This window comes from Uloborus diversus, chromosome 3 (genome assembly GCF_026930045.1).
Source record: "Uloborus diversus isolate 005 chromosome 3, Udiv.v.3.1, whole genome shotgun sequence".
NCBI lineage: Eukaryota > Metazoa > Arthropoda > Arachnida > Araneae > Uloboridae > Uloborus > Uloborus diversus.
In genome coordinates, this window is record NC_072733.1 from 147,848,391 (window position 1) to 147,868,510 (window position 20,120).

The 20,120-nt window shown below is 31.0% G+C and overlaps 1 protein-coding gene across 1 annotated transcript in view; it reads right to left on the bottom strand.

Annotated features, from left to right (window-relative positions):
* Positions 1-20,120, bottom strand: part of LOC129218278 (alpha-N-acetylglucosaminidase-like) — a 102,810-nt gene that overhangs the window by 15,024 nt on the left and 67,666 nt on the right. Inside the window, exons 15-20 of the mRNA XM_054852509.1 lie at positions 13,280-13,384; positions 8,610-8,730; positions 8,000-8,062; positions 5,875-5,918; positions 3,485-3,642; positions 2,755-2,880 (exon numbers count right to left, since the gene is read on the bottom strand). Of these exons, the coding sequence (XP_054708484.1) occupies positions 2,840-2,880; positions 3,485-3,642; positions 5,875-5,918; positions 8,000-8,062; positions 8,610-8,730; positions 13,280-13,384 (532 nt within the window). The 3' untranslated portion in view covers positions 2,755-2,839. The remainder of the gene's footprint in view (positions 1-2,754; positions 2,881-3,484; positions 3,643-5,874; positions 5,919-7,999; positions 8,063-8,609; positions 8,731-13,279; positions 13,385-20,120) is intronic.

The following is a 20,120-nucleotide window of genomic DNA, read 5'->3' on the forward strand; positions in this document are numbered from 1 at the left end:
TATTGGTATTCGTTGTAATGGGAGTTCACTGTACATTGGTAGGTACATAATGTAACTATCATATTGAATCAATTTTATTCATCAGTTATTTGGATTTAAAGTAAGTAATGTAAATTCTAAGGAAAGGATGTCAGATGGCCTCTACTGACTCATGCATGTGGCCACTACTGAAAATCTCAGATTTTGGAGTGGCCACTAATGGATCAAATTCGATGTTTTGGAAAAAATTAATAAAAAATTGAACAAATTGAAATTCGGGCATGTTTGTAAAATGGGACGATTAAGGGAGAGTTGGGCTATAATACGCTCACTGAGTTTTGAAATTAGTATTGATATTGTAGATCCACAATTTAAAAAAACACAAAATATCCTTAACTGTGGCCACTACTGGTGCGTTACCTTATATTGGATCTCCTAAGAACAAGAGGCCCGTGTCGCTAAATGTGAAGCAAAAAGTAAAAAAATAATGCATCTGAAGCCAAATTTCATTAGGAACCGCCATAGGAACTTACATTTTCTGTAAAAATGACAATATTTTTTTTTTAAATTATTTTTGACAAAGTTGCAAAAGTCCAATCTAGGAATATATGCGCCTATATTGAACCATGGGCATCCTAAATTGGCCCTAACTGTATATGAAATAATAACTTGCAATTGAACTGTACGGTCTTTTTTCAGGATTTGCAATAGAATTTCCTTTGCTTTGAGCTAACTGTTGATGAACCCACTGATGGTACAGTAAAATCCCTCTAATGCGGACACTAACGGGACAAATTTTTTTGCCCACAATAGAGAGGTGTCCGCAGGACAGGGTTTAATAATGTTATTTGCATTATAACTGGGGTTCCGCATAAAAATTGTCCGCATAAGAGGGGTGTCCGTTAGGAGGGGTTTTACTGTATTTCATACATTAAATCATACTTTGCACGTCATCTCTATGGCAAATATTGCAAGTCCAGTTCTTTTGTTCGGTTTTTTTTTTTGCTTCTTCTTTTGCAGCCTTTTTTGTTTTGTGTCCTGTTTCTGTGCCGATGACGTTACAACGTTTGCCGAAGTAGGTTTCCTTCTTCTGCCTTCCATTTTTTATGCAAAGGTTATATGTGTGCCACTTTAACAAAATCATTAATAGAATCAATCGACCAGCATAACTTGATGATAACTAACCACTGATTCCTTCGGAACTTGGGTTAATTTTATCCCTACATTGTTCTTGTGCTTTCTTGAGCAGCTGACACCGAACATGTAACATGTTTACTTTGGTAGTCTCATCTGGACTTTAAACTTCTGACTCGGTTGCTGCAAAATCGCTGTGATTAAACACAATTATACTAACAGTTCAAACTCCTGTTCTCGAGAATCCATTCACAAAATATTGGCCACGCTTGCAGTTTGTTCATAAAGAGTCACCTAACAGTTCTCTTATTTTATATTGGGTGACGACTTCATTGGATGTTATCGCATCCACGCATCACAGGTTCGATTGAAATATGTGGACAGAGGCTTGAAAAAGGATACTTTAAAAGGCTATGAACGATGCTTAGTGTGTGTTGAAAGAGGAAGCATTATTTTACCGTTGTCGTTAGCCAAGTTTATAGCATAGCCCCATATCATCGTTCCTACAAACAGCTAAGTCTCTTTCCATTATCTTTCCTGCCTATGAACCACATTTCCCCTTTTAGCTATTTTCTAAAACCAAGAATGATATAAAATAACGTAACTTGCAATTAATATAGAAATTAGCTTAAGAAAAGGTTAACGAGCACAAATTTCACTTACATTTTAAAAAAAAGGAATTTTATCTAACAAAACTGAAATTGAAGATTTTGCCTAAAAAGAAAAGGAGAAAAAAATCTATTTTATGAGGTTGAAGCTTCTTAACAACTTGCTTAAGAAAAACCAATGTGAATGCTTTAATAAGCCTTATAAGTTTTATATTTTCAGTGATCCTAAATGCGCATTTAAATGTCACCATTAAATTATTTTCTATTAAAAATTAAAAAGTTTGTCTGACTGTCATGTTCTTAAACTCGATCACCGGTCCTTGTAATTAGTAAAATAACCAGTCAACAAGTAACGTGAACAAGCACATATTTCAGCCAAATTGAAAAACTTGATTTAAGAAAACTGAAATTGAATCTTATTGGATGAACACCTAGTTTTATGGATGGCAGCTTCTAGAAAGTGTGCTTGGAAAAAAAAAAAAAATCAAAACGAATATCCTTAATTTTTTAATTAGTGTTGAAATATGATAAAAATAATCCTAACTACGTTATTAAGTTACACTAAACACTTATTTTATAACGTGATAAGTAAAAAGGCTTGCTTGATTACATATTCTCAATTGGACCACCGGTTCGATATAGGAATTTTTTTTCGGTGCAATAAAGGAAAATACGCCATTTTTTTATTCTTTTATTTATTCCTTGTTAAAAAGTTTCCCAACCGTGCATGTAAATATATTGCTGTAATCTCGATTAAATACTGTTTAAAATAGTATAAACGCAATTTTCTCAGTTCACAAGTTTTAATATTTATTCTACTAGATACAAGTTCACAAAATAAAATCGAACACGTTTTCAACACAAACCACATCGTAACTCAAACCATACAGATTGAAATGTGACGAAACTTCATCCTCAGGGGTTTCAGACTCAAATCTTTGTGTTTTTACCGATAGAATGTAGCACAGGACTCTGCGCTAGATTTTAAGCTTCCGGTCCAATTTAAGCAGCGGTCCAATATAAGAGGTCTTACCCTAATCCTGATTTTACGGTGCGAAGAAGAGTTTTGTGTTGGTGAGTCCGTTTCCTCTTCTTTAACTTCATCTTCATCTTCCTTTTCATGAGCTGACAGTAGTCACTGGATAGCGGTCGGCAGCAACTAAGTTCAAAAAATTCAAATGTTCCTTATACCTATGCGGGAATTATGTCTTCATAAAGTAAGGTTCCTTAGTCTATTCTTCAATTAACTATGTGGAAATCTAATCTTCATGAAAGTATAGGACAGCTTATTTCATCAAGTATATGCTATGCACGATGACAAATTCATGCACAAGTTATGCATTCAACATGAATTTTAAGGAACTAAGTTTTTTGTTTTTTCCTTTTTCATGCTATTTTATTAACTTGTTTGTTTGCTAAGACACGTCATTGTAAATAGTCATTTTTAACAGTGTTTTTAATTCAAAAAGATGCTCTTTGTTTCAACTTAAAAATACCTTAAATGAGCCGACGTTCATCGATCATGTATCGTGATCTCAGGGCAGAAGGTGATTAGATTATTGCCTTTTATCTATCTGAATTAATTTTACTACCAAACTAAAAAAAAAAAAAAAACCGGATCGTACAGCAAACTTTTATTTGTGATGTTTTAATACCTGTAATATAACGACTGTAAATAATAAATATGTTTTCCCCATAAGTCGATACGTATAGAGCTGTGTTGATATAGCTGTGATGTCGATAAGTATAGAGCTATGATTTACCTTCAGATAGCGTAGGATAAAGTTCATCTCCCAAGCCAAAAGGCATTTCAACTCTCAAGAGAACTATTTTGTTGAAGTCACTTTGCTTAAAAGGTTTCCGATTAACAAGGCAGTCATCTATAACTTCAAAAAACAATTTCCATCTCTGCTGATAATATCTGTAATTTATACATAAGATTAAAAACACTGTTTCATTATGGTTAAAGGTGAGACACATAGTACACCCAAATCTGTTTTTGTGCGGTCTTTTTTTGTGCGATGTTTTTTTTTTTTTTTTTGTGCGATATGTGAAAAGTATTTAAAAAACGAGCGGAAATTATTTATAAAACGAGTGCGAGGTAGTATCTTCAAGTGACGACAGGGGCATCCCAATGGGAAGTCACTGTGACCTCCCAAAAATTTCCTTATTCGGGAAATTTTTCAAGAGTCGGCAAAATTATCATCACTTGGCTTTTTTACCCGACTGTGCGTGCGCGACGCAAAGGGTAATTTGTTTATAAGTCTATGTATGTATGTCTGTTCCTATGTGGCGTTCTAGGGGCTAAACACCTTGACCAATTTTGGTAAATCTTACGTCAATCGATTTGTCTCAACCTTGGGAGTGTCACTAAACACATGACAGTAATCAAAATTCCTCATATCAACAACCAGTTGCCATACTTTGTCAGTTCGGGATCGGCGCACGTTGGGTGTTGCACATTGTGTCGCACGATACCTGAGTGCGACAAATGCAGGTAGTTTTTGCTGCCTGAATTCTTTTTGTTTACTAAGTCTACTAATTGGGGTTTCAATAGCCAAGTGGTCTAAGCGATTACTTCTCCCACTTGAGGCGGTGGATCAAGACACCCTTGCTCCGGATGTACTTTCCCCTCTTTCTAGAATATCTATATATTTCTTCATATAAAGAACACATGTAAATTCTTTCATGTATTCTTTATATGTATTATGTACTGTAATAAAAATATATCATGCGTAACGAAGGCAAGACACTCAGATTGTAGTCCTCATCAAAATAAACCCGTGCAATAAGCACCAAGAGAAAGAAAGTTTACTAATTCGATTTTCATCTCTAACATGTTGCATTTGTTTTTCCTTGATTCAAGGGACTGAGTTTCACGACGTGTACTTTCTTGCCAGGTTTTTTAGTTTTGCGAGAAAGATTTGGCTGACGACGTTTCCGATTTCGCAGTATCATGAGTTATACAGGCTGTTTATATAGCTGTGCTGTGGTTGACTTAAGTTCGCGCATTTTTGTCGAAGGTCAAGCACATGTAGCTTTAAGCCTATTTAGGTCCCTAGAGGGACTAATTACCAGTAGTTTAGACCACCGCAAGTTTTTTTAATAAACTTCACGCTACAAACGAACTCTCTCAATGAAATTACAAGATTGCGAAATGTACCGTCTTATAATCATAATAACTAAGTCAATGAAAATTAACTAAAAGGTGTAAAATAAAAAAAAAATATTATATAAAAACAAAAAACCCGACTGCGTAAAAACCAAAAAAACTAAAAAGAAAAATGTATGAGCCCAGTAGTTTCGAATGTTTTCAAGTACTACTGAATAACTACGCCGTTGAAATAGTTTTATAACCGTACACAGATAAGACAAATCATAAATTCAAAAGCAGAATAGAAAGATCAACAGTCGGGGCTCATTCAAAATTTACTGGGTTCCTTGAATCAGAAAGGAGTGGGACCAGACTGTTTATCCTTAAATTCTACTTTTGAATTTATGATTTGTCTTATTTGTGTACGGTTATAAAACTATTTCAAAGGTGTAGTTATTCAGTAGTACTTAATAACATTCTAAACTACTGGGCTTATACATTTTTCTTTTTAGTCTTTTTGGTTTTTACGCAGTCGGGTTTTTTGCTTTTATATAAACATTTTTTATTTATTTCGTTTAAAGATAACTTTTTGAGTTATTTTCTAAACGAGACATTTTGTATGCGGTACCTATCCACCGCATAAAAACTATTTTTAAACTGTTTTGCGAAAACAACTTTTTATAGCTACTAGTGAAGTTTGGAACCATTTTTTTATGCCGTCCCTATCCACCGCAGAAAAATAGGTTTGGATGTATAGGAAATAAAATACATAACAAAAATATACTTTTTGAAGTTATAGTTTTACGGAAAACTATTTAAACATCTTGGGACCATGAATCTAAAGCTTTTAGTCTAGTAAAATATCATTATTTTTTTTATTTCACTCAATTAATAAATTGTAAGAAAACATTATTAATAGTAGTTTAATTTCTAGTTTCAAAAATGATATTTATATGAGAGGCTCCTACATTTGTGTTTATTTGTTTCTGAAGTCTATTGTTTATTAAAATTATTTCACTAATAAAAACGCCAGCAAGAAGACAAAAGAAAATAACTTACGCTGTAATGAGACCAGCCCATTGCTTATTTGCATAATCAAGTATCTGAAAAGTAAAAAATGAAATTTTTAATACTGAGTTTTATTCACAAGCCTTAATTATTTTATAAAAAATATGTTAATAATTACTTCCCCTTAATAAATATTGAAACATTAGGTAGTTGTCGTAAGGAACAGCGCTAAAACTATCAATGATACAATAACCATAGCTTTTGTGCAAATACAAAATTCTTAAAGTTTGAATATTGGAAAAAAAAAAAAAAAAAACAGAGAGAGAGATCATAAAAATGTTCATGCTTCAAATTGTTTTTCAGATTAACTCAACGACTTGTTTTCCCCATTGAACGATTTAGAAGGAGAAATATGTGACGTAAGAACATTTGGAATCAATGGTATTAAAAAAAGAGCCATAAAGCACATTTTATGTGTAAAATTTTAAACCAATTGCAATACATTCACAGTAGGTGTTATAAATTTTTGAGGAAAATAATTGGATGACGATTTATCGAAATCAAACACTAGAAATATATAAATGAATAAAAACTGAAGAATAACTTCTGCGCGCTTCATGAAAATATCTAATGTGATTGCTGAAGTTTCGCACTCACTTTTGAATATGATATTTATTTCAGAACGCTAGTTCGAATGTATTTGTAATGCTTGAAAATTGTCGCAATGCTTTCGTGACATACACTGTTCAATAAAGGAGCTATATTACAGGTTTTTTTTGGTATGAGCAGTTTGGTATTGGACATTTTAAAGTTTGAATTGTAATGCATGTACAATGCATGTTGAACAGACTAGGTATTTCTCCAAGGTTACTTTAGACTGATATTTCCGCGTTAAAGAAAGCTCATTAATTAATGTCCGAATTGGAATAGGAATGAATCTTTATACACAACCAAGAGTGCTTGCTTTATTTTATTTTTTTTCCTAGAATGTTTTTAAAGCACACTGTCCCGTCATTTGAATCGCTCTATATAATCATCAAAAAAAAAAAAAAAAAAAAAAAAAAAAAAAAAAAACAGAATAACGCATCTCTCTTCTATTATAAACGCGAAAGTTTGTATGTATGGATGTCTTTCACGCAAACACTTCCTAATGGATTTTCATGAAACTTTACAATAATATAGCTTATACATCAGAGTAACAAGTAAAAAATACTTTTAAAAGATATTGTGTGAATTGTCCAAAATATGTAACGATCAAGTAAGTAGGAAAACAATCTGCCATCGGCGAGCTATTCTGGCATGCGCGATTCATATATCAAATTAATACTTTTATCGTTTCTGGAAATTGCGATGCGTACTTGAGTTGAATTTTTTTCTCTATAAGGGAGCAGGATTATCCTTTTGTATTTTTAATTAGGATTCTGAATTAAAACAATTTTTTTTGTAGGTGGAGCGGAATATTCATTTTTAAAAAATTGCGTTACGTATTTGAATTAAATTCTTTTATCTACGGGAGACAGGATTTTTCATTTATAACGACATTTCCATTTACGGGAGACAGGAATTTCCATCGATTACAATGTGTGTTTTCAATTACATTATTTTTCTTCGATAGAAAAGGGGAAAGAGATTGTTTTTGTTCCAAACATTTTAGTCAAAAAGATCGGATTGCTAATTAATTGGAGTTCGTTTCGCTCGTTAATCGGCTGGATTTCGGTAGTCGGGTCGCTTGGCAAGATAGGCGATAAACAGGGGAGTTGGTGGACTATTTGACATTTTAAAGCAACTGTAAATGTAATTGTACGCTTTTTATTTCTGTGGAGAAACATTTCAAATTGGAAAGCAACTTATAGTTTTTTTTAATGGTGTGTGCGGGAAGGGGGGGGGGATTTCGGTGTAATCAAGGGAAATTCTTTAAACTCATAGCATGGGCATCGCCGTGCTAGTAGATCTTGTTCTAAATTAGTTTAAGTACTCCTACACTGTCCTTCCGAAATAAAAGAGGAATTTCTGCATCGTTTCACTCTTTCTCCATGTGTGTAAATGCTGCAGTTTAGGCTCCTTGTCACGTTTGCCCTCTGCTTCTAGTCTTTTTTTATTTGAGCACATTCAATTGTACGCAAAATAAAAGATTTGATGTCCCAGTAATTAGATTTCCCATGTAAGCATGACTTACCTGACCTGTAGGTCCCCAGAGTGTTATTTGATTCCTCGCATTGTATTCATACTGTCTTCTTTCCTAAAACAGATATAGAAAGTATTAAATGGTATTAGACGGTTGTAACATACCTTTTCAAAATGACTATTTCGAAGCTATTCCATTGTGTACGATTTTTTAAACACTAAAAAGAAATCCGACGCACATACTATATACACGTTTTATGACAGGCTTGGGAACTTAAAAAAAGTTAAGTAAATAAAAAAAACTGAGTCAATAAATATTTTTTCTAACGCATTAAATTCAGTTTTTGGTCTTTTAAGGGTTAAAAAGTAAAAATAAACTCTTATCAATTCAATCATCATCCGTTATCAAGCATAAAGCTCTATGATTGGCCTCTTTTTCGCATCACATGTTACCTTACACACAAATTTCGTAAGTCAGTATGTTTAAATGTCTCTACAAAAAAATAATAAGTTTTATACAAGAGACATAACGTCTCAATCACGGTGAACTATTATTAAAAAAAAAAAAATAATAGAAAATTAGTCTAAAACAATTCAGCCTGAAGAAACACATGTGATATTAAGTTAAAATACGATAAAGATAATTTTATAATTAAACTTACTTCAGGAGTTCTAGCGAAGCTTTTTGCAGCATCTAACCACTTTCCTAAAAGGAAACCTTCATCTGACAGTAACAAATCATTTGTGTCGTTATAAAACTTAAGAATAATTTGTGATGTTTTTCTAAAAAGTAAAAAAATGAATGTAAGCGAGAAAGAATGAATATCTGCACTGTTTCATTGATGAAATATATTTTATAAAATTAATAATATTTTTAAAATAACGTTCCACATGGAGGATGACGACGAATACCGTCGTCATCCTCTCCGAGTTTTACGTCTATCAAAATATGAAAAAAAAAAAAAAAAAAAAAAAAAAAAAAAAAAAAACAGGACTGGTTATAAAATTGGACAACGTTTACTTAAAGTTTTACATTGATCGATTGGACTAAGTCTGCTGAAGCAAGATCCTGCTAAAAGGGGAGAGCATTTTTTGTTGACCTCTGCTAGACACGAGAAATTCAGAACGTCGTCATTTATAGCAGGTGACTGTTGGAGTAGGTTTTTACTAAAAATGCGCCGTCGATTATAAGACATTAATGCTGCAGAACATTCAATTCAAACCATCCTGGTCAATATTAAAACATCATTGCTATTATAACAATCGATTGAAAAAAAAATCGAAGTTTTAAAATTTGTTCTGATATATTGTGCTTTAAAATATAAAGTATATTTATACAGGAACCTCTTACAAAAAATATCAGAGGAGGGGAGAGAGATTAATTTGTCAGTAGTTGTGCTCTTTTCAGTCGTTAATCCCTTCAGTGGGTCGATAAAACGAGTTCCAAGCGTGCTTGGGAACCAAACACTGAGGGTTCCGCGTTAGGCTAACCACCTAACCGGAACATCTGCCTTGGACCCCACAGCCCCCTCGTCAGGAAAACTGACTTGGGCACAGCAGGTCTTCGCTCTCACTGGCTGTTGTGCAGCAGGGTTGGCTTAGTTGTGCTCTTTATTATAAGATTATTGAGCACTCTATGCATAGTCAGAAATAAATAAAAGCGATGAAAAACTTCCTACTTTCAAATTTGACAATATAATTGAAACTAAACTATGAAGGATGCGCATAATATATAATTATACATTAATTATTATTCAAAAATTTATTGTTAAGCACATATTATATAAACCTAATATGCATGTATATAATTGTATATAATAATTGAAATAGAATTATTTTATTGTTATTAAATTAAACAGTTGTGAAACTTGTATTTGCCTACTGAATTAAGGCAGACTATTTAAACGATAGAATGAGGTAACGAATGATTTTTTCAAGCTTTGTCATAATACGGAATAACATTAGAAACATTTAAAATGCAAAATAAAAAAAATAATGTAAAATTACTTAAAACCTTAATAACGTGAAACACTTTGCGATGTAGTGCGATATATAAATGTCAAGCAGTTTCAAAACTTCTATATTTTCATGACAATCATATATATATTTATATATATATATAAATTTAATCGGATTCTCATATTTTTGCTATTAGCTTATTGATAGAACAGTTTTTTTTTTTTTTTTTTTTAACGTCTATTGTTTTATATTTTCAATGCGTTTTTTCGGCGGAAAAATAGCAAGTTTTCTCATTAAAACATAATTACAGTAGTTTTTTTTAATTTTGTTTCTGTCTGGTAAGAAGATAAAACTTCGTTCTAGCTGTACAAATTAGTTCGTATTGTGTTTTGATTATTGTTTTGTTTTATCCAATTTAAAAACAAAATAAAATGTTATTGAAAGATTTCATTAATTTATATTAACATTTAAAAAATTGATAAACAAATATTTATATTGCATTGAATGAAAAAAAAAAACCCTCTGCCTACTTGCTTTCAATAATTTGTAACAATATCACTTATTGTTATTTTTTTTTTTCGTTTTAAAAACATTTATTTTATACTTATTATGCTTTATTGTTCAATATAAAAAGGGAAACAAAATATAGTTAGCACGAAGGTACTTATTTATCTTATAGTTCTTTGGTTTTTTGTCTACTTTCAACAATTAAGAAGTCTCTTCAAAAAGTGTAATTTTTCTGTCACACGCCTTTTACCGAAAAAAAAAAAAAAAAAGAAACAGTTCATTTAACAATGCTTTTTAATTTCATCGAAAATATATATCTATTTTGACCTTCTAACAGTTTTTTAATAATAATTTTTATTTTAGTATATTTTTCGTACACAACATGTGAATTCTCACCTCCGTGGCATGTCGCACGTGTGACTGTTTATGTTGCTTAATAAATTGTTTAATTAAAAGTATATATTTATTTATTTATTATTCCTTTCACAAGTGTCTCAAATACTAATTGTTTAAGTATATTTAATTTTTTAATATTGTATTTTAGTTCATCTTTTTAGGATAAGTAGTCATGTCACACAAAAAATGCTCACCTCCGTTACCAAACTTAAAATGCCATTCCTCATTATCAAGTGGCAAGTTTACTTTCCATGATAGAAGGGAACTTTTTGTTTATTTTTAGCCATAGTTGAAATTGTGAGATTTTTGTCGAAAAAAAAGGGATTTAGATTTTGCTGTAAAAACTTAGTGTGGTTATTCTTACTTCGCTCCTCCGTGAACTAAAATTTCAGGGATGTAAATTAATGTAAAAAAAGAAGTGAACATGTTTTCATATTCTTGACATGTGCAGATTGTACCAACGAAGAAAAACATATTTCCCTGAAAAATGTATACATTAGGCTTAATTAATGGAAACTTTCTTCACTTCTGTGAATCTCACCTTCGTGACAGACCATATCAATGTTGTGGAGGTGTTAATTTGTGAGGTGAAAATAAATGATGGAGGTTAAATACATCAATCTTAGGCATTCTACCACAATTATAAATTGCCAGTATATTCTCAAATTTACTAAATACTATTTTTAACACACATTTGAGCTAAAACGATAAATATTAATTAAGCCGTACTTTCATTAGGAGAGATTAATATTAAAATCCCACTAATCATTAAAATAGCTCATTGTTTGCACAATTAACAAAATTACTATTTTGATATTATATGGGCCTCAATTTTTTAACATTATTTGTTTATTTATTTTTTTCCCTTGAATAAAGCATTTTTTAATTTTTTTATTTATGATTAAAATAATTGGAACTTAGCTGGATCATTATTTATGGCCACTTCTAGTAGGTAACACTTTCATGTAAGAATGAAAAAAAAAAAAAAAGGTTTCGAAATTTAAAAAAAAAAATTACGTTTTCTGGAGAATGATCCATATAAACAAATGAACTCTGTTCAGTTCGCGCAAAAATTATTTTTTGTTCCTATGCATAAATATTTGAGAATGATATTACAAAGGTTTATGCTAAATAAAAGTGTTGAACTATGCATAAGTCTTGCACGCTGAAAACATAAATATATAGTTTAAAATGAATAAAAAATTTAAAGTAAAAATGGATCCAGCTGTTCTTTGTGCTAGACTATTACTTTGCATGTACTTTGTATGGCAGCAGTAAATACCCACATTAATGCAGTTAAGTGCATTGTATGCATCTTTTGACAATTGTTTTTTCGTAAAAAAATTTAAAATTTTACTGGGATGATAATAGACATGTAAACTCATGTTTATCCGGTAAAAGTTTACTAATTAAATCTATATTTTCGATACAAGTTTTTAGTTAGCATTTTCAGTTCAGTTGGGTCTGATCTTCATTGGGGGGGGGGGGGGGTTGTTTTGATCAATTCGCTTGTTGTTAAATGGCTGTCGAGATCAGCAAGTTCACTTGCTGTGTATTTTATTAAGAACAGGATAAGTTTTGAATGGGTGGATAAAAGAACCTGTAAATAAACCCGATGACGACAATGTGCTTTGCATTTTTTCTTCTTAGTAAGGGTTGAGTTTGTACTTACTCGTTACAATGCGTTTGGAAGGCATGTAGATTCATTTCAACAAAGAGAAGTGACTACAAAGTTTTTACCCTTGTTTTGTTTCGTGTTACTGATTTGAAGGATGGCTATGCCGAAACAATTGCAATGCGATTCGATCTCTGTTTAGCAGTCACTGTCGTACACATTTTAAAATGCATTGCTATGTGACTACAGTACCCTCTGGCGTTTAATGTAGGAACTACTTCTCTGCAGGAACGAGTGACAGAGAATCTATGTGCTCAACATACCACTTGCTTCATTTCTCTGTATTTCACTGTTTTGTTGTTATGCCATTTCAAAATTTGAGAATCCTCCATGAAACACCTAATATCAAGATTAAGTCTCTGTGAGCTCTATGAAGATAGTAATAAGGAACCAAATAACTCCGTCCTGATCCAGTACTTTTTCCCTAACTGAAGAGATTTTTAATCAATTAAAAAGAGGAGAGATTACCTGCAATCCACGCGTACATAGTACCCTAGTTGGCAAACGTACTATCAAAACCGTTTGGATGATTTCTACATAGGTAAAAAAAAATCCTATTATGAGAATGGTGCTGTTAACAAATAATGTTTTTTAATTATAAATGTATTGAAGATTACATTTTCGCAGTAGACATAAAGCAATTAAAAATATCGCTGCCACTTCACAAATTCATTACTGAAAGATCAGGTGAAATACATATAGAGAATACCTACCTTAACACAGATACGTACATTAAACACAAGGAAAGCAATTCATAAATAATCACAACGAATAAAAGAATGTATAAACTATTACCTGGTTTTTCGTATGTTCTTTTGTCTAAAAGCTTGCACGTATTTAGAATAAAGGAAATCCATAACAAGTTGCATGCTTTGACGAGTTACATCAACTAAGTCGTGCCTAAAATTTAATAAAACAACACGTAAATGGCAGTAAAATACCTCACCGAAGCCAAAGACACGCAGAACTACATGCAATATACCGCCAGCCCGGTATTCCACCCAGATACTGCAGCTTCGTCCTTGTTGTGGAATCATCAGTCTGGAATGGGGAATAACCGAACTGGTCAGATGTCATCTCATTGAAGCTGAGGGTGCTAACAAACTGATAGATAACGTAAATATATCTCACCAGCGAGAGTCGGCAGACATTGAGCGGCTCATCTTATAAATTGAAAGCAAAGCTTGGGTGTTAAGCAGTAAGCATCCCCCCCCCCATCTGCCTTTGCCTTGACTTAGGGGCGGTAACTTACTGCTTCTTTAACTTTTAAACTGATTGTATACAGTGAGATTATATACCTACATCATTTTTGGGAAATAAAATTAGTTGTTTTATTGCTAACTCTAGTCTATGGGGTAAGGGTAAACACTCTGGGGCAAAAGGAAACATAATTTCATTCGCTAAAAGAGTCATAAAGTGAAAAATTTTATGCTCAATTACTCTCAAAGACTGCTTGCTTTGACACAATGTGCAGAATTTTATGTCGTAACCCATCCAAAAGAAAGGGAATAACTTAAATGTAAAACAATGCAATCATGTTTCTCTTTACTTCAACCGACCCTACATAATTTTTTTTTTTACATTCTGGTGTTCAGCTTGCTTTTAAAGTTTCTTTCCACTGGTTTCCTCATTTTTTCCATCATTGGTCAGAACTTCCGTTAAGTAGAAGAAAAGTTAATTAGCTAAAGCCATTAAACTAGGAATGGGGTTAATCTTTCAGTTCTATATACACTTTGACTCTCCGCTACAATACATGGAAGTATTTTAGTACATGTACATTGTAAAATTTTGGCCCTTGTATAGCGTTTACTAAAATCATCGAGCATACGGCATATGGAAATTCTTAAAACATCTGCAAAAATATTTTTAAGTAAAAATTGCTGGAAATGTAAATACTCGGTTACATATAACTCCCCTAGAAATGCCTCACTGATTAGAAATTACTTTTTCAGATAAGAAGTAAGTTTTTAAAACTACAAAGAAAACTTTTTATTATATGGTTACTGTTTTTAAAATTTATGCGACAAAATGGGAAGAAAATCCTTTAAAAGAATTATGTAAGAATTTATTTTTTAAAACTTCTTCTTTTTACAATTTGAAACAAACCCATTAGTCTGCTCTTTTTGACAAGCTATAATTCAGAACTCTAACATTCTCTTGTTGTTTGCAAAAATATTAGAATAAGTATTGACGTTACTTCCTTTAAAAACACTGCTTGGTACTTTGTAGCTCAAATTTTGTAAGAAATGCGTTTTTAACATTATTACGCAAGAAATTTACAAAACATTTAATCCAGTAAATAGAAAACAACAAAGGCACTCTTGTCTCATGTTTTTTCCTTTCAATAAATCAAAATGCCTTACTCTTAAACGCATAAAACGGCACCAAGTAACTTGACTCTATATATTTTTTTACGATGTGCAAAAAATAATTTAAAATCTTATTTTTTTACTTACTTTATGTTTTGGCATTTTTCAGAAACGCACGATTTGTGTTTGACAGCTTTTTGACACAATTTCTAGAAACTCAATGTAGTGAAACCGAATTACCCATGAACGAACACTCTGTTATTGTCATGTGAATATTCAGAAAATTTCCTCATCCGTTAGGTTTTTCACGTGCAAGAAGAGCGAGAATTTCTTCTGCCCTTATCAGAATGAAATGTACAATGCTTCTCAACCATTTTCTTCCTAAAATGTAGTAACTTTTTAGAAAAATAAATATCAGTCTTCTGCTTTTTTGGATTCTTCAATTTTGTTTTTTGAAAATCAGGTGTGCTATTTACATCATTTGTTCTTGATAAATGCTTTTGAATACATTTCCACCACAGGTTATTTTTAGAATATATATATATATATATATATATATATATATATATATAAAGAAAAACCAATTAATTCAAAAAATAAAATGATGATGGAAATTTAGTAAGCTTGGGGATGGTAAATAAAACAAATGGTGGATGCATCTAATGCATAAAAATATTTGGTAAATTAAGAGGTAAAATAATATAGTTTGGATAGGCAGCCAAATATCATCAGCATGACGACTGAATGAATGATATGGATTCAGATATAAACTATACCATTAATACCAAATTAATTATTTATAATTTTTCCCAGCAGGGAGCCTGTCCTGTTTCAAATATTTATTGGTTGGTTTTGAGTGTACACTAAAATGAAGTCTCGTTAGGTATACATTTATTTTCCTTATAAAGAACAAAACTTGATATCAAGAACGTAAAAAGAAGGTAATTAGCTGTTTTTAATGAATCACTTAATTTGGTCCGAACTTTTACAAGCCTTCTTACATTTTCGCAGAATTCTGACGTAACAATTCAGAAGCACAAATTGCTTTTGAAAAGGGAAAAAGCGCAGCTCGCAAATTAGACCAAAATAATGACCGCTTATACTTAAATCTTCGGCACTAACCTAACGGAACAATAACAATTTCATGAATAGGTGCAACTCACTTTTTTAAAACTCAAGTGTTGTTTGAGAATGGCAACTTCTAAAATAAAATAAACTATATTTTAAATATTTTATATTAATCTTTTATCCTTTTTTTCGCCCATTCTAAAGAATTAATTTATACAGTGGTGGCGAAAAGTATAAGGGCATAAGAAAAATCCCTTAAATTCTTGACTGTATTTGCTCGGAAAGTTTTTTAAATTTTATTACTGGATTCATAAACTGAAGTTTGAATTTAGCCATCCTTGTAATATGGACAAAATTATAAAGAAAATTCGATTTGTCTAAAAAGCAAAATTTGTTTTTTTTTTTTTTTTTTTTGTTCTGCACTCTGCACTACATAACGATATAAATGCTTAGAAGGCGATTGGGGTCTCACATTCTATTTCTAGTCATGCCGCCACGTACTAAACTGATTTTACATAAATTTTTTGTCAATCAAACAGACAAATTTTCTATATTTACCCCTTTCCCATATATATATATATATATATATATATATATATATATATATATATATATATATATATATATATATATATATATATATATATATATATATATATATATATATAAAATCCTGTCGAAAGATCAGTTACAAAGCAGCTATCAATCACACATGAAATAGATTTCATAGAATTTCATGTAGATTAAGGTCTTATTCGTGAGCATTTTGCAGTTAAATAGCTTTATCCGTATCAGCATTATATCAGTACCGGCTTTAATAGAGGTTAATTTCTCCCAAAGTCACATGTGTTTGAGTGCATACTCAGGCATAACAATTTATAATAACTTCGATCGAAATACCTCTTATTGTGATGGTAATGCCATATATTTTCACGGGAAAAGCTAATAAAATTAAACGTTGATAAAGTTGAAGCACAAAAACGTTTATCGCATAATGCTCCAGATTAATCACCAAAAGTTTTGTTAGCAATATATCGTATTACTTTTTAAAAGCAAAAGATGCTTTATAAGGAAAATAAAAGTATACCTAAGGAGGCTTTATTTTTGTGTACACTTAAAACCAACTAATAAATATTTCATGTAGGACTACTGCGAAAATATTATAAATAATTAATTTGGTATTAATAGTATATTTTATATCCGAATTCATATCATTCATTCAGTCGTCATGCTGATGATATTTGGCTGCCTGTCCAAACTATACAGTGACTCCGAAAAGTGTTTGTACACCTTGAAATTTTGTAGTAAAACCAAAATAACGCAAAACTGAATTCGAATATGAAGTCCAATATTTTTTTCACACCATTCCTATGCCATTCTGAATAAAATCCAGTAGTTTTTTCATAATATTGCCTGATTTTATTTTTGAAATTTGACAAAAAACGAAGAGACAGAGAAAAAATACGCCGCAAAAGTCATCGTACACCGAAATAGTTTCGAATAAATTTATGATTAAAATTATCATATGTCGTTTTTTTATAATTTCTGCATTGTGATGACACTGTAAAGTCATTTGGCTTTATCTTTTGTTTGTTTATTTTCTAATATTCTGCTTATTATTTTAAAATGGCAAGTATGCGTAAAAAGTAACAAACACGATTGGAAATTTGATTTTTTTCCCCTCACAGTAGCCGTAAATTGGTTTGAAATGTCTCTAAATTAGTTACCTTATACCATTCTATAGCGAAGTACTTGATAAGACAAGAATCGGATCAAAAACAAGGTAAGAAAAGGTCAACTGGCGAAATTAACAAAGCGGTGATCGGAGATTTACAGTTAAAAAAATTATGAAAAATACACATTTGAGTGCTGAAAAAGTTTCTGCAGAATTGAATAAGACATTTTACGTTTAATTTTCACCTAAAATTGTTCACCAAGTTCTCTGATTTGCTGTATTAAATAAGAGCTCTTCTCGCAAAAATGTTCTTGTTTGTGCGAAAAACAGAAAGCTTACGCTTTCCGTCGTAAAATCAATGATAAATAAGCTCAAAACGTTTTGGAACAACGTCTTACTTATAGATGAACATAAATTAAACATTTTGTGTTAAATTTTTGTATAATTGTAAATATAAGTAAAAATGAGGAATTAAATCTTAAGAACATATTTGGGATCAGTTAATCAGGACGGTGAAGGTGTTCTTGTGTGAGAGTGTAAATCAGCATCAGGACTTAAAAATTTGGAATTTTTGGATGAAATAATGAATTATGCTGTTCATTTTAATATTTTTAAAAATAATTTTAAACAATTAGCCCAAAATTTGGCAATCGGAAACAACTTTGTTTTTTTATCAAGGTAACGACAAGAAGCACACGTTTGTGTCTGCTGCCCCAAAAATTGTCCTTAAGCTTAGGAATATCTCCTCAATCGTCATATTTACACTTATTGTAACATATTTAGAGATATCTGATGTCTAGGTTACGAAAAAACTGCTTTAAAACGAAAAGAGAGCTGGAAACAGTAGAACTTGAAATGTGGTTGAACACTTACTCACACACACACACACAGAAATCGCGCAAAAAAAGAAAGAAAAAGAAATCTATTCCCAGGCGTTTGAAAGCTGTTGTTGATACTGCATGGTATTCTACTAAATAATAACTTAGTAAAAAGTTAGATTATTTACTAATTTGTTGAAATTTTTTCAAAGTGTAAGAAGACTTTTGCGAGATCAAGTTTCTGGCACTTTTTGATTATTGATTTCTTAAAAATCAAATTTTATTATGTTATTAAAAATTTTGATGCAGTTTTGTTGAAAATAGATCCTAGATCTTATAATTAAATGCCCGTTCCAAAATATTAATTTTAACGAATGGATAATGGCGCATTTCATTGAAAATCGTAAGTGTATAAACACTTTTGGGAGCCACTGTATTATTTTACCTCTTAATTTACCAAATATTTTTAAGCATTAAATGCATCCACCATTTGTTTTATTTGCCATCCCCGTCCTTACTAAATTTACATCATCATTTTAAGTTTTGAATTAATTGGTTTTTCTTACACACACACACACACACACACACACACACACACACACACACACATATATATATATATATATATATATATATATATATATATATATATATATATATATATATATATATATATATATATATATATATATATATATATATATAATAAAATGATAATGGAAATTTAGTAAGGACAGGGAAGGTAAATAAAACAAATGGTGGATGCATCTAATGTTTAATAATATTTAGTAAATTAAGAGGTAAAATAATGTAGTTTGTTTATAGTTTAGTTACGCATTTTTTCAGTGTTTTTTAAAAAGCTTTTTTGTAAATCGTCGTTTTTTAAATGAAATAATTATGTTGCCTTCTCGCATTGAGGATACTTGTTATAATTGTTAACGAAAGTTAAAAATCTAGAATTTTTCGAATTGAAAGTAATTTGAAATGAATTGCAAAAGAGGGTACCCATATAATCATATTTTACTATGTAGGTCACAACCAATTCTGGCGTCAATTTGTAGCTCTAGAAGAAGATAGTTTTTTTTATCAAATTCAAATAAAAAGAAAATGTATGTTCTTGTCCGTCTGAAGACAAAAATTATATGACCTACATGTATATTGCTGTATTTTTTAAAATTTAAATGTAAGTCCCAAATCACGAACGGTCAGAATTAGTTTGAAAATTTACCCGACCTTAATAGGATTTTTAAAGGAAATCTTGTTGAGAAGATGACACTGATTGGTATAAACAAATGCTATTTTGAAAGAAATAATAAGCAGTAAAAGCACAGCAGCGGTGGCACCGTTACGATTCTAAAAGAAATCCTCCTCGGTGATGAAACTCCATCTTAAACACCCTCTCTGAAATAAAGAGAATAAGTTTTCTGATACTCACACCTCTTAACTAAGCTTCAAACACGCTTCTTTAAAAAAAAAAAAAAATCCTATCCTTTTTATTCTTATTTATTTATTATTATTTTTTTTCTGAATGAAATAACGCATTTCAATACGAGCAAAACAATATTACTTCAAGAAAGTTAAAACAAAAACAAAAATTTTCCTTTCATCGAAAGAAACAAAAAATCAAACATTAAAATTGGAATAAGAAAATTAAAAAAAAAACCTTCCCTCAGAAGAGAAAAATAAAATCAAACACGAGATCTCAACTCGAACAAAATAGAAATCCTCCTCCAAAAAAAAATAAATAAATAAATAAACATAAAAAA